General features: G+C 56.7%; 2 protein-coding genes across 2 annotated transcripts in view; one reads left to right on the forward strand and one right to left on the reverse strand.

The window, feature by feature from the left end:
- Positions 1-7344, forward strand: part of UBE2S (ubiquitin conjugating enzyme E2 S) — a 13501-nt gene extending 6157 nt beyond the window's left edge. The window contains exons 2-7 of the mRNA XM_045292380.1: positions 3912-3966; positions 4065-4186; positions 4315-4472; positions 4955-5102; positions 5757-5947; positions 6906-7344. Coding sequence (XP_045148315.1) covers positions 3912-3966; positions 4065-4186; positions 4315-4472; positions 4955-5102; positions 5757-5947; positions 6906-7238 — 1007 coding nt within the window. The 3' untranslated portion in view covers positions 7239-7344. The remainder of the gene's footprint in view (positions 1-3911; positions 3967-4064; positions 4187-4314; positions 4473-4954; positions 5103-5756; positions 5948-6905) is intronic.
- A 4404-nt stretch (positions 7345-11748) lies between these two features.
- The window catches only part of RPL28 (ribosomal protein L28), a 1856-nt gene continuing 781 nt past the window's right edge, over positions 11749-12823 (reverse strand). Inside the window, exons 2-4 of the mRNA XM_045292381.1 lie at positions 12666-12822; positions 11978-12096; positions 11749-11877 (exon numbers count right to left, since the gene is read on the reverse strand). Coding sequence (XP_045148316.1) covers positions 11788-11877; positions 11978-12096; positions 12666-12822 — 366 coding nt within the window. The 3' untranslated portion in view covers positions 11749-11787. The remainder of the gene's footprint in view (positions 11878-11977; positions 12097-12665; position 12823) is intronic.

Here is a 12823-nt window from a genome sequence, read left to right on the forward strand (position 1 = left end):
CCTGGCCAGCAAGTGACACATGAAGGCTGTTCTTAGGTTAGCTGTTGCTAGGCTCCCTGGCTGTTGCTAGGTTAGCTGTTATTAGGTGTTGTTCTTCCCAAGGGGCGCCCTGGTAGTGCAGCCATTCAAGCACTAGGCTGAGAACCAAAAGGGTCGATTGAGTTGGACCGACTGGTTGGTGTCATGGCAACGAGGGCTTTCGGTTCTGAAGCCCTACAGAAGGGAGCGATTGGAGGTGCAACTTAATCGCTCAGCTTGACGGCCGTCTGTTGGGAACCCACCAGTGTCTCCGAGGGAGGCAGTTGTGGTGGTCTGCTTCCAGCTGTGGAAGCCCCCTGGGGGCAGGTCTACTCTGGCCTGTAAGATCCCTTTGGTTTGCTTTGTGTTAATCTTGACAGGAGCAGTCCACCCACAAGGTTTGTGTCCCCCAGAAACACCAGGTGTGGGTTCCACAGGTCACCCCTGAAGCGGGCAGCTGGGCTTGGGACCACCGCACCCCCAGGGGAAACTCCAACCAACCTCCCTGCCATCGAGTCTGTTCTGATTCATGGTGACCCCACAGGACAGGGGACAAGTGGCCCTGGGGCTCGGAGACGGTAACTTCCCAGAATGCCAAGCCCCACTTTCCTCCCTTGGAGCCCTGGTGGTTTCGAACCGCTGGCCTTGAGGTTAGCATCCCAGTGAGCAACCAGCCCTCCACGTTGCTGACTGTGAGGCTGGAAGTTTTCTTTAGCACTGTCCTGGCTCCTTTTCAGGGATGCCAGAGCCAAGTTTGTCCCCCATGTGGTGGCTTCCGTGTGAAGTCTACTGGTGCAGCCATTACATCAGCCTTTCCCAACCTGTGGATCACGACCTCTTTGGGGGTCAAGCGCCCCTTTCACAGGGGTTGCTTAAGACCATCGGAAAAACATATTTCTGTTGGTCTTAGGAACCAAGACACCGCTCCTCTAGCCGTTTGCAGGTGGGTCCGCCCACATGCTGATATGCCCACCTACCCCGGGGTGAAGACTGTTACCCATGCTACACCATGCTTCACAACACAATGTCATTGATTTGTCATTAGAAATAAATATTTTACAATCTATAATGATGTATTGTTTTTGTGATTCATCACTATGCTCTCATGATGTTCGATTTGAAAAATGGCAATACATCCTCCATATCAGATATTTACATGACGATTCATCCCAGTAGCAAAATGACAGTTATAAAGTAGCAATGAAAATAATGTTATGGTTGGGGGTCACCCCCACATGAGGAGCTGTATGAAAGGGTTGTGGGGTATGAGGAAGGTTGGGAACCATGGCATTAAATGGCTGCCTGTTTACGAAAAGGTTAGTGGTGGCTCTTCTTAAAGGTGACAGCCTTGGAAACCCCCTGGGGCCATTCTGCTCTGCCCAAGAGGGTGGCCCTGACCCAATCCACTGGAAGGCAATGGGTTCTGTTTGGGTTGGTTTGGGCCCACATCCAAGGACCGTGGGTGTTAAGGCATGTTGATTTAAAGCTTAAATTCAGAGCACTGCGTTTTATGGAAGGCTGAGGATAATGGGGAGCCCTGGTGTGCAGTGGGTTGCCAACCACAAGGTCAGCAGTTTGAAACCACCAGCTGGCCTGCTGGAGAAAGATGGGGCTTTCTACGCCCGTAAAAAGTGAGTCTCCAGAGACTCACAGGAGACAGTTCAATCCTGCCCGATACAGTAGGGTCCCTATGAGTCAAAACGGACTCAATGGCAGTGGATTGAGTTGAGGGATCATAGTCAAAGTCCAAATTCCATTTGCAGAGTCCCCACATGGATTCAGTCTCCACTGAATCCCTTCTGACCTTTACCTAGGGAGGGGGACTGCCTTGCCCTCAGGCAGAGCTCATTGGCAAGTGGAATCACCACTCAGGTGACCAATGTGGGAAGGGGCAGCCTCCTTTGGGGGCTGGCCTGGGTCTGTCCCTGATGGGTATTGTCATTCTGGGGTCACACAGAACAGGGTAGTCAGAACAGGGACCAGGGTGTCCACTGGGCCTGCTCAAAAACTCAGGCTCTGAGCCAGGAAGGGGCGGTACACCTAAGCGGGTGGTACCCAATCTAGGCCAGGTGAGTTTAATTCAGCCAATAGGGTCAACCAATACCGGCAACCACAACTCCCAGCGGAGGGCCTGGAAAGCCAGAACCAGAACCGGAAGCCCATGGCCTCTTTTTTTCCTCAAGCTGCTCCCCCGCCAGCCGTCTCAGTCTCCTCTGACCTCAGGTCTCCACGTGCGGGGATGAAGGGCCTTGGGGGAGCCTGTGTAAAACCTGAAGCTTCTTCTATCCTCTACAAAATTCACTTGCATCACAAACCAGGCTTCAGAGTGAATTCTTTCTTGCGTGAAGCCAAGGACCGAGTTATTTCTCACCAGAGAAACCTAACAGAACCTGAACCAGTCTTTTTCTTTTTGGTTTTTAAAAAAAAATTTTTTTTTTTTTTCATTTTATCGGGGGCGCATACAACTCATCACAATCCATACATCATTTGTTTAAAGCACATTTGTACATTCATTGCCCTCATCATTCTCAAAACATTTGCTCTCCACTTAAGCCCCTGGCATCAGCTCATTTTTTCACCTCCCTCCCTGCATCCCCCTCCCTCATGAACCCTTGATAACTTATATTTTGTCATGTCTTACACTGTCCGATGTCTCCCTTCACCCACTTTTCTGTTGTCCGTCCCCCAGGGAGGAGGTTATATGTAGATCCTTGTAATCGGTTCCCCCTTTCCACCTCACCCTCCCTCCACCCTGCCAGTATCACCACTCTTGGCACTGGTCCCGAAGGGATCATCCGTCCTGGATTCCCTGTGTTTCCAGTTCCTATCTGTACCAGTGTGCATCCTCTGGTCTAGCCAGACTTGTAAGGTTGAACTGGGATCATGATAGTGGGGGAGGGGAGGGGAGGAAGCATTTAGGAACTAGAGGATAGTTGAATGTTTCATCTTTGCTACACTGCACCCTGTAACCAATTTTATAAGCTCTTTTATTTTACATCATGCGCCTGTCCCAATCATGGCCCCATTCCCGTTTCTGTGGTACGGCCTGCGACCTGCTGCCAATTGTGGGTGTGTGACAAATTCCCTTTGCCCTCCCGCGTCCCAAAGCCTTGGGCACCACGAAGATCTTGTGCTGGTGGTCTAGCCAGGTGACCTGTCTTGTTCCCATGAAGACTTAAATCCATGTTCTCATCAAGTTGTAGTGAGAGGTGAGGCAGTGTGGGGATGGTGAGGTGCTGGGCAGTTGCCGGTCTCGGTGGGGCCCTCTGCCTGGCTCTGGTCACATGGGGTCCAGCAGACCTGAGAGAGGACCTTGGTTGGTTGGAGACATGTTCTCTCCCACTCCCTTGGCATTCCAGCGCTCATTTCCCACAGAAGGAAACTGAGGCACAGGGGTCTTGAGAGAGGCCTTGTGAAGGTCAGAAGCCACACCCTTGAGGGCCAAGTCGTCCAAGCCTTCAAAGTCACTTCAAAGTCAAAGTCTGTTTTGGAACCTCGGAGCACAGGGCTTCGGGCCACAGGTCACATTCAGCACAAAATGGCGCCTCACACAAAACTGTAGGTTGACTTCTGGCGCCCACCTCCACCAGCAGGGAACGGGGAGGAGGACGCAGGCGTTAACGCCTATCTCATTTGCATATATAGCAACCAGCGAACCACACTGGCTGGAAGAGGTTAGTCCCGTGCTAACTCGGACCCTCATTGGCCCTTCTCCATCGGTCCCCGCCTCCTGCGGAGCAGCCCTGTCTGTCCGGGATTGGGCCCTGCGAGTCTTGAGCCCGCCCTTCCACGCACACGCAAAGCTATTGGTCGGAGCGCCATCCATCATCTGTTTAAAAGCCCTCCCCCCGTGCCCCGCCTCCCTTCGCTCCGCCCCGCCGCCGGACCGGCAGTTACTGGCGTGCGCGACCTCCCAGCCGTCGGGAGCACGCGCACGCACACCGGACGGTAGCGGCGTCTCATTCAAACGGCCCAATCAGCGGGCGTGTCGCCGCTCACGTCGCCTTCCCCTCTTTTCTCCTCGCTGGCACCCCTTGGCCCCGAAGGTCCCCTCCTCGATCCCCGCGCTCCGCCACTGGTTGGCCCGCCGCGCGCCCAGCGCCCAGTTCCTCTGGTTTCGACCTGCGGTTTGCGCAGGAGGCGTTGAGAGAGACCAACGGCGCGGGCTGTGCGCGCTGACGTCACGCGGCGCTGCGGGCCGTGGGGGGCGCGGCCTGCGCGCTGCTATAAGAGGGTGCGGCTGCGCGCGCGGCGAGCTTAGTCCGGCCGAGCGCTCGGGGCGAGCGGAGCGGTGAGCACGGTGCAGGGCGTTCGTCGGAGACTGTGGGGAGTGCAGCGGGGCCGCCGGGTCCTCGCCTGGGCCGCAGCGGCAGCTGTTGGGCCCCCCGCCCCGGCCGGCGGCCCGAGGAGCGCAGGAAGGGGGCCGGGGGGACCCGCCCCCGGCCGCAGCCCTGGTGAGCACGGGCTTCGAGGCCTTGCAGGGTCTCGCAGGGACCTGAGGGCCTCCCCGGGGCGCCTGGGCCGGTGATGGGCCTTCTGGGGGCTAGGCCGGGACCTAGGAGGCCTGCAGGCACCCCGGAACCTCGGGCAGGGCTGCCGGGGGGATGGGGGATGTCACCGGAGCGAGGCCGCCTGGCCGCCATCTGTAGGCCCGAACTGGGGGTCCCAGGGAAACTAACTTGGGGAAGGGGCCAGGCTAGGCCTCGGGCCTACCTGCACCCCTTGGGGAGCCAGTCCGTGCAGCCCTACAGGAGACTTGCGGGGTCTGGGAGGTGGAACCACTTGAAGCCTCCTGTCAGGCCCACCCCCAATTCCAGTGGGAGATCAGCATGGGATAATAAGGGTCCTGTAGCGTCCTGGGTGGGAAGTCAGGACTTGGGAAGGGTGCCTGGACTGATGGTTACTCAGGACCCTTCTCTCCTCCACCCGTGCGTAGAATTCCAACGTGGAGAACCTGCCTCCCCATATCATCCGCCTAGTGTACAAGGAGGTGACCACGCTGACCACCGACCCGCCCGATGGCATCAAAGTCTTTCCCAACGAGGAGGACCTCACTGACCTGCAGGTCACCATTGAGGGCCCTGGTGAGTGCTGCAGCCTCCCAAGGAAGGCCCTTCAGGGGTGTAGTGGACACAACCCACAGGTCTTGGGGGTGCGGGTAGAGAAGACAACGTTGAGGGCCAGCCTGTGGTCAGGCAGACAGGTGGGGGTTAAGCGGGTAGGATCAGGAAGAGCAGCTGGAGCAAAGGCCCGGAGGTGGGCCCCTATGGGGGCCACTGTGCACCTTCGCAGTGGTGGGGCTGGGCAGGAGATAGGACCCATCAATTGGCCGTATTGTGGAGATCCCACGCTGTCCCTGGATCCAGTTTCTGCAGAGCAGATGACAGGAGGCCAACAGGGAGGGGTCAGGTTCTAGGGGCCAGATGGAAGTGCCCTAAGTCAGGGCCCCAGGATGACAGCTCTGCCCTGTAACATAGGGGCAGGTGTGTGTGGGCCCTCTTGGGCCTGGGGGAGCAAAGCAGGGGTGTGGTGAAGGGGGAACAGAAGCGCCGGAGCCTGGACAGCCTGCAAGCTAGTGGCTCAGGCTGTCACCCGGGGGCGGGAGAAGAGCGAGGTTCAGAAGAGCAGGTCACCAGGCCCAGGGGTTATTGTCCCGTCATCTGTCTCTGAGCAGCTTGGTCAGTGCAGGAGGAAGGGCCTGAGGGTCCTGCTATCCTGAACATCCCCTCCCTCCACAGAGGGCACCCCGTATGCGGGGGGCTTGTTCCGCATGAAGCTCCTGCTGGGGAAGGACTTCCCCGCCTCCCCACCCAAGGGCTACTTCCTGACCAAGATCTTCCACCCCAATGTGGGCGCCAACGGTGAGATCTGCGTCAACGTGCTCAAGAGGGACTGGACGGCCGAGCTGGGCATCCGTCACGTGCTGCTGGTGAGTGGCTAGGCAACCGTCTTCCGTTCAGCTAGCTTTGAGGGCTTCCACACTCAGGTTCCCGAAGCTTCTAGAACAATGGTGCTCATAACTGTCATTTTGCTACTGTTAGGAATTGGGCAACCCCTGTCAAAGGGTTAGGTTGAGAGCCACTGTTTTAGAAGCTCAAGGAAGGGCTATCAGTGCTGGCCCCAGGGCAGACTGGGAGGTGTCCAGCCCCCTGGAAACGTTGGGGTAGGGGGTGGGGGCAGGGACGGGTGTGTGTGTGCGCCCAGGGCAGGGCCAGGACTGTGTTTTGAGATGAGTCATTGCTCTCAGCTCCCTCCTTGCTGGGGTAGCAGACATGTCTGCAGACCACCAGGGTCCTTAGGCCTGGTCTGGGCTGTCAGGGTTGTGCCCATCCTGAGACTTCAGCAGGTCCCTGAGTGGAGTGCGGCAGGCAGAGCAGCAGCTTCACCCGTCTCCAGGGGGTGCCCAGAGTGGGGAGCAGGCGGGCTTGTGTGAGCGAGAGCGGTCATCCCCAACACCCACCTTCTGAGATGAGATTGCAGGCTGCTTCCCAGGGGCGTGTGCTGGTAACCCCTCTCCAACCTCCACGTCCTCATGGATGGAGGGGGACAGGATTTCTAGCCCCTGGACTTGGGGGTTTTGTGCAGGCCAGTGATAGCTTTATGGAAGAATGAGGTACATTGGAGTTGGTACCTGTGTCCCACCCCTGCTGAAGCTCTGGGACTAGTCCCTCCTTCACCCGCCCACACTTGTAAGGCTCACCCACCAAGGGACTCTGAGAACCTTTGTCACTGAGCCCTGCCCTCCACAGTGGCTGTGCCCTGCTCAGAGCAGGCTTTAGAAGCAGCAGAAAGAGCAGTGGACTTGGGGGTGGGGAGGCTCTGTTTTTATCTGTTGAGGGTGGACAGCGGGAGGAGCTGGGCCACCCCCTGACTGGCTGTGCCTGCAGACCATCAAGTGCCTGCTGATCCACCCCAACCCCGAGTCAGCCCTCAACGAGGAGGCCGGCCGCCTGCTGCTGGAGAACTACGAGGAGTATGCGGCACGCGCACGCCTGCTCACCGAGATCCACGGCTGTGCCGGGCCCAGTGCAGGGAGGGCGGAGGCCGGCCGGACCCTGCCCAGCGCTGCCCCTGCCGGGGCCTCCGCTGCTGACCCCGCAGCCCCTGGAGGCCTGGGTGGGGCTGAGGGCCCCCTGGCTAAGAAGCACGCTGGAGAGCGGGAGAAGAAGCTGGCGGCCAGGAAGAAGCCGGACAAGAAGCGGGCACTCCGGCGGCTGTAGGGGGCCCTCTGCTCTGGCTCTAAGTTATTTAAATTATGGTTGGGGGGATGGGTGGGGCACCGGGCCTGGACTTGTTTTTCTAAATAAAGTTGGAAAAGCAGCGCCTGTGAGTTGTGAGGACCCCTGTCCCGGACCCCACCCTTGTGTGAAGGCAGGGGGCAGCAGAGGTCAGTAACAGGAGGAACCTCCAGGAGGTGGCCTCCACGGTTGTGGGCAGTGTTGGGTTGGGTTGTGCACAGAGGGGCTCGGAGAGTCTGATAGGAATGTTGCACCCGGTACCTCCAGGATGGTCAGCCCCAACCAGAGGGTGGCCTAACTCGGAGTGACAGCCCAAGGAAGGGTCTGTCCACACACAGCTGTCCTAAATTGGTTCTGGTGTGAGCCCTTAACGTCAATAGCTGGTCATCTGAGTGGCTTCTGTAGACTGACCAGCCACGTCTCGACATTCCTCATGCTGGGTTTCCTCAGACCCCAGGCAAGTGGTCCTGGTGGGGAGTGCATACAAAGAAAATGGGCCCATAGTCGCTGAGCCCACGAGGTTGATGGTTCAAACCTGCCAGCCGCACCACAAGGGACCAAGAAGGCAGGCTGTGTGCCCTTACGAAGCTTTATTGCCCAAAACGAAACTGCTGTGTAATTTCTGAATCCGAGTGCCCTATGGGACAGGGACGGCCCAACTGCCTTCCCCAAAGCAGCTGGTGGGCTCAGGTTGCCTTGAGGGTAGCAGCCCAGCAGGCGGCCACTCCTGTGAACAAGCAGGAGCCTCGGGAGCCCTGTAGAGCAGTGGCGGTGCTGTGGGTTTGGTTCGAGCATCTCTTGGAGGGCTCCTGATGGCACAGCCATTAGAACATGTGCTGCCTGGAATGTTGGCAGTTTGAGGAGGCAACCTGGGCACCCAGTAGGGCTGTTCTATGTCCGGTAGGACACCCTGTGACTTCAGTGTGCTGGAGGGCCAAGGGGTTAAATGCCCACATGCCGGGAGAGACGAGGTGCTGTCCAGTTGATGCCCTTAGGGCAGAGTAGAGCTGCTTCTGGGCGTCCCAAGGCTGTCAGTCTTTCTGGCCGTGGACGGCCTCATCTTCCTGTGAAATGGTGGCTTCCAGCAGTGACCCTTTGGTGGGCAGCTGGGAACTGAACTGCCCTGCTGGCCCCCAGGGACACTGTCAGTCATAAAGCCTGGTTAAGGACAAGCAGTCATGCCACCTCAGAGAGGAGACCTGTCCTGCTCCCATGAAGAGTGGCAGTCTTAAACCCACAGGGGCAGACACGGCTGCCTAGGTTCACTGGCACCAAGGTGGCCTTGACTCAGGTGTCCCTGACCCAAGCCACATGTTTCCCATCAGCTCCCATGCCTACACAAAGTGGACAATCAATATAAAGGAAGACCGGAGAATTGATGCATTTGAATCAGTGTTGGCCAAGAATGCTGAAACCATCGTGGACGACTAGGATACAAGTCTTGTCTCGGCAGAAGGAATTAATTACAGCCTGAATGCTTAGAAGTGAGGATGGAGGGACGTCCTCTCGTGTACACTGGTCCTGTCATCTGGATGGACCAGTCCCTAGAGGACAAGCCTGGTACTGTAGGATGGTGAAGAGGAAGGCTCTTAGCAAGATGGATTGACATGTGGCTGCAACGATGGGCTTGCACTTAACTGTGAGGCTTGGGGCAGGGCTGTGCTTCCCTTGGCTGTCCATGGTGTAGACGAGCAGTTACTGTCACTGCCAGGGAGTCCACCCTGACTCATTTGGGACTGTAAATCTCCACAGGACCAGTCTCCTCTGGTGAGTTTTAAGTGCTGGGTGTGCGGTTGGCACCCAAGAGTAAACCACACCAGCAGGGCTAGTCTTAGACATCGGACAGATACGTCCACCCGCTGAAACAGTTTGTTGTTGGGTGCCGTCTTGTTGGATGTGTGCAACAGGACAAACCAGCACCATCTTCACCAAGTTCGAGTTCATGACTGCAGCCACTGTGTCCACCCATCTTGTTGAGGCTCTTCCTCTTGCTCACTGCCCCTCCACTTGACCAAGCTTGCCCTTCTCCGGAGACTGGGCCCTGCTGCCATGTCTCAAGTACGTGAGATCAAAGTTTCACCGTCCTCGCCTCTAAGGAGCAGCCTGGCTGTACTTCTCAGACCGGCCTGCTTCGCCCTTTGAGGAGCCCGCAGTACTTTGAGTTGTCTCCTCCAGCACATTGATTCCTCCGGTCATCCTCATTCAGTGTCCCAGCGCTCACACGCCCACGAGGCAATGGAGAAGCCCATGGCTTGTCAGGCACACCCCAGCCTTCAAAGCCTCCTTCCTTGCCAACTTTCAAGAGAGGTTTTGTGTTTTTAAAATAATTTCATTGGGGGTTCTTACTGCTCTATCACCATCCATCCATTGTGTCGAGCACATTTTTTTTTTTAATCATTAGGGGCTCATACAACTCTTATCACAATCCATACACACATCAATTGTACATCATTCTCAAAACATTTTCTCTCCACTTAAACCCCTGGCATTAGGTCCTCATTTCACATTTGCTTTCTATTTGAGCCCTTGGTATCAGCTCAATTTTTTCCCTCCCTCATGAACCATTTTTTCATGTCCCATACCAATGTCTGTCTTCTCTCACCCATTTTTCTGTTGTTGGTCCCCTTGGTGGGGGTGGGTTATATGTCCATTGGTTCCCTTTCTCTTTCAAGAGGTTTTGTGCACATTTACCCAGTGTAATGTGCCATTTGACCTCGACGACTGCTGTTTTCAATAGCATTGTGGATCCAATGAAGACAAAATCCTTGATATCAACCTTCAACTTATAAGTTCATTGCCATCAAGTCAATGCTGACCCCTGGTGGGTTTCTGAAACTCTAACTGTTTATGGGAGATGAAAGCCCCACGCCTCCCCCAGAGCTGCTGCTGGTCTTGAAGGCTGACCTGCATGGTCACAGCCTGACGTGGGACCGCTACACCAGGGCTCCTCAGTTCTTAGTATCTGCTTTCCAACCAAGACAGTGGGCCACTTAGCCCCTTTCTAAACTTTTGGCAGTGAATTCAGCTATTAGAGGGAGGGGCTGAAGTTGAGGTCAACAGCTGGGCTGGGTGGGGTCACAGCTGTTAGGATTGCAGGAGGGTCACCAGACCTTTCACCCAGCAGTTGAGTGGGCACAGGTGGAATGTGGGTGACCCTTGTTTTGTGCAAGTCTGTCAATTGGGAATAGCATTCCACTGGCACATCAATGACAAAACAGCCATCTTAACTGAGCCTGCCTTCAGTGGTAGTTAGGCACTGGGCTGCTCCCTGGAGGGGCAGAAATGTAGCTAGATGGCCAACAGAGCTCACATGCCCCTCAACAAGCCACCCTTGGCCATCTGCTTCTGACTCTTGGGAACCCCACTTCTGCAAACAGGGAATAATAAACTCCAAAGATCTTTACCTGGTGGCACCTGAGAGGTAAGCCACCTAAGCCAGTGTGCCCCCTACCCCTCATCCTTGGGTTCCGGATTAAACCTGCAGGGGCCCTGAGTGTGTGGGGCTACCAGAAGGCTGGACCTTCTAGGAGGAGCTTGGTGGCTAAGGTCCCAGCTGGTAAGTCAGATGTTTGACCCCACAGACCAAAGATGTAGCAGCCTCCTGTGAAACCCCATGGGACTGTTCTCTTCCTGTTGAGTCATCTTCAGAATTGACAGCAGTTCTCTTTGGTTTATGCTAGTGGCTCAGCAGTTCCCACCTAGCCTTCCTGGTGGGAAGCCTATCAAACTGGGCCTATTAGGGACATCAACCACCCTCTCAGCTAAGGGAGGTGTGTGTGTGTGTGTGTGTGTGTGTGTGGGGTGTCTGCCAATAGCAACACAGGTGATCCAGGTGAGCTCACCTTACAGGTGGTAGACCCAGAGGCCAGTCTGGAGCCTGGCAACTGAAGGTCCCTGGGGATATAAGAAATAATCGATCCCAGGAAGGTCACAAGGGGTGGGTGTGCCTCTGGGAATGAGATCCTTCAGGAGTCTGCATAAAGAGATAGAGGGGTTTTCAAGGCATATGGGCACCTCAGTCTCCCAGGGGAGCAGGGACATGGGAGTCAAGGCAGGGCAGTTCCCAGAGCAACACACTTGCTGGCTATCACTTGCAGGCTCGTCACCCTCACTGCTTGGGGTTAGGTCCCAGCATCACCCCAACACTGTCCACCATGGACAAAGCTATAGTGGCTGCCTGTCGGAGGTGGGATGGGAATAGGCGTTCAGGAAACCAGGGGCAGGGGCCATGAAGAAACTACCCTCTGAGCATGGGAAAGTTGTCTGCAGCTGTCAGGAACCCCCTACCCTACCCACCCTTCCTCATTCACCCCCACCGGGCTTCTCAGGACACCATCTCTCCTCTGCCCTTACTCTGGGGAGCCAGGATATAGGTGGTCAGTCCCAGCAGATGGGACCAGGACCCCAAACCCTCCACGCCCCCCAAGATGCAGGCAGGTTGCCCTTCCAAGTGGGGGGAGCCAGGGCTGTGTTCACAAACTTGCAGGACAGGTGGAGGGTAGATCTCTTTATTGCTCTGGGCCAGGGGTGCTCAGGAGCTCTTGGTGGGGCGAGTCCGCTTCCTCTTCACCATCACAGGCTTCTGGCTGCGTAGGATGGCGCTGGCTCTGCGGATAGCAGCCTGGAGACCCAGGTGGCAGACACAGGGCTCAGTATCGGCAAAAGCCCCCTCCAGCTACACACACCTCTCCCCCACCCCAGGCAAGCACCGAGGCCCTCACCATGCGAAGGTCAGGGCGGTACTTGTTCTTGCGGATCATGTGCCGGATGCTGCTGAGTGTGGCCCGGGCGTTCTTGTTAATGGTGGTCCGAACATAGGAGGTGGCAGGCTTCCGCTGGCCTGAGGGGGGGCGGGGGTAGGGGCATCATCCATTGATCAGGGAAGCTCCCACCCAACACCCTAGTCAGGAAAAGCTATAGCCCTCTCTTTGCCCACAAAAGTGGGATCACCATAGGGCAGGGCAAGCCTCGGTGGGCATCCCTTCCAGGTCCAGCAGCCCAGTCACCCTGAGACAGCCAAGCACCTAAGGAAGTCGGTATAGAGCTTGGCTACCAACTGGCATCTAAGCTTCCAAACCCTGAAACTACAGGTGAGGCAAGGTGCCGACTAGTCCAAAGGCTTTGCCACCCAGCCAAGGATGGGGCTGGCCTGGTAAACCAAGCCTTAAGGAGCGTGCCCAGAGCAGTCGACTGTAACAGCCGACTCCCCCCACCCACAGCCCTGCCAACTCTCCTGGTACCCTACTGGTCCCAGGCCTGCAACTTCCTCTGTAAGACACCTACCCGCTGGCTTTCACTCTGACCTGGGAAGGGACCCAGACTCCAAGCAAGCCACCAACCTGAAGCTCACCCCCCTGTAAGCACCCAGTGGTGCTCAGGTCCCAATCCTAACCCGGGCCCCTTGCTCACCTGTTCTCCGCTTCAGGACCACCACAACCCCCTTGCCGTCGGCAGCGGGCTCGACACCCACCGTCTTGCGGTGTATCAGCCCGTTGTAGCGGAAGGAGTTGCGGGCTTTCAGGTTATTGGGCTCCTGGAACGAAGAGATGTCAGGGACGGCGACGAGA

Source organism: Echinops telfairi, unplaced genomic scaffold (assembly GCF_000313985.2).
Source record: "Echinops telfairi isolate 266 unplaced genomic scaffold, ASM31398v2 ScPeMD7_655;HRSCAF=1070, whole genome shotgun sequence".
NCBI lineage: Eukaryota > Metazoa > Chordata > Mammalia > Afrosoricida > Tenrecidae > Echinops > Echinops telfairi.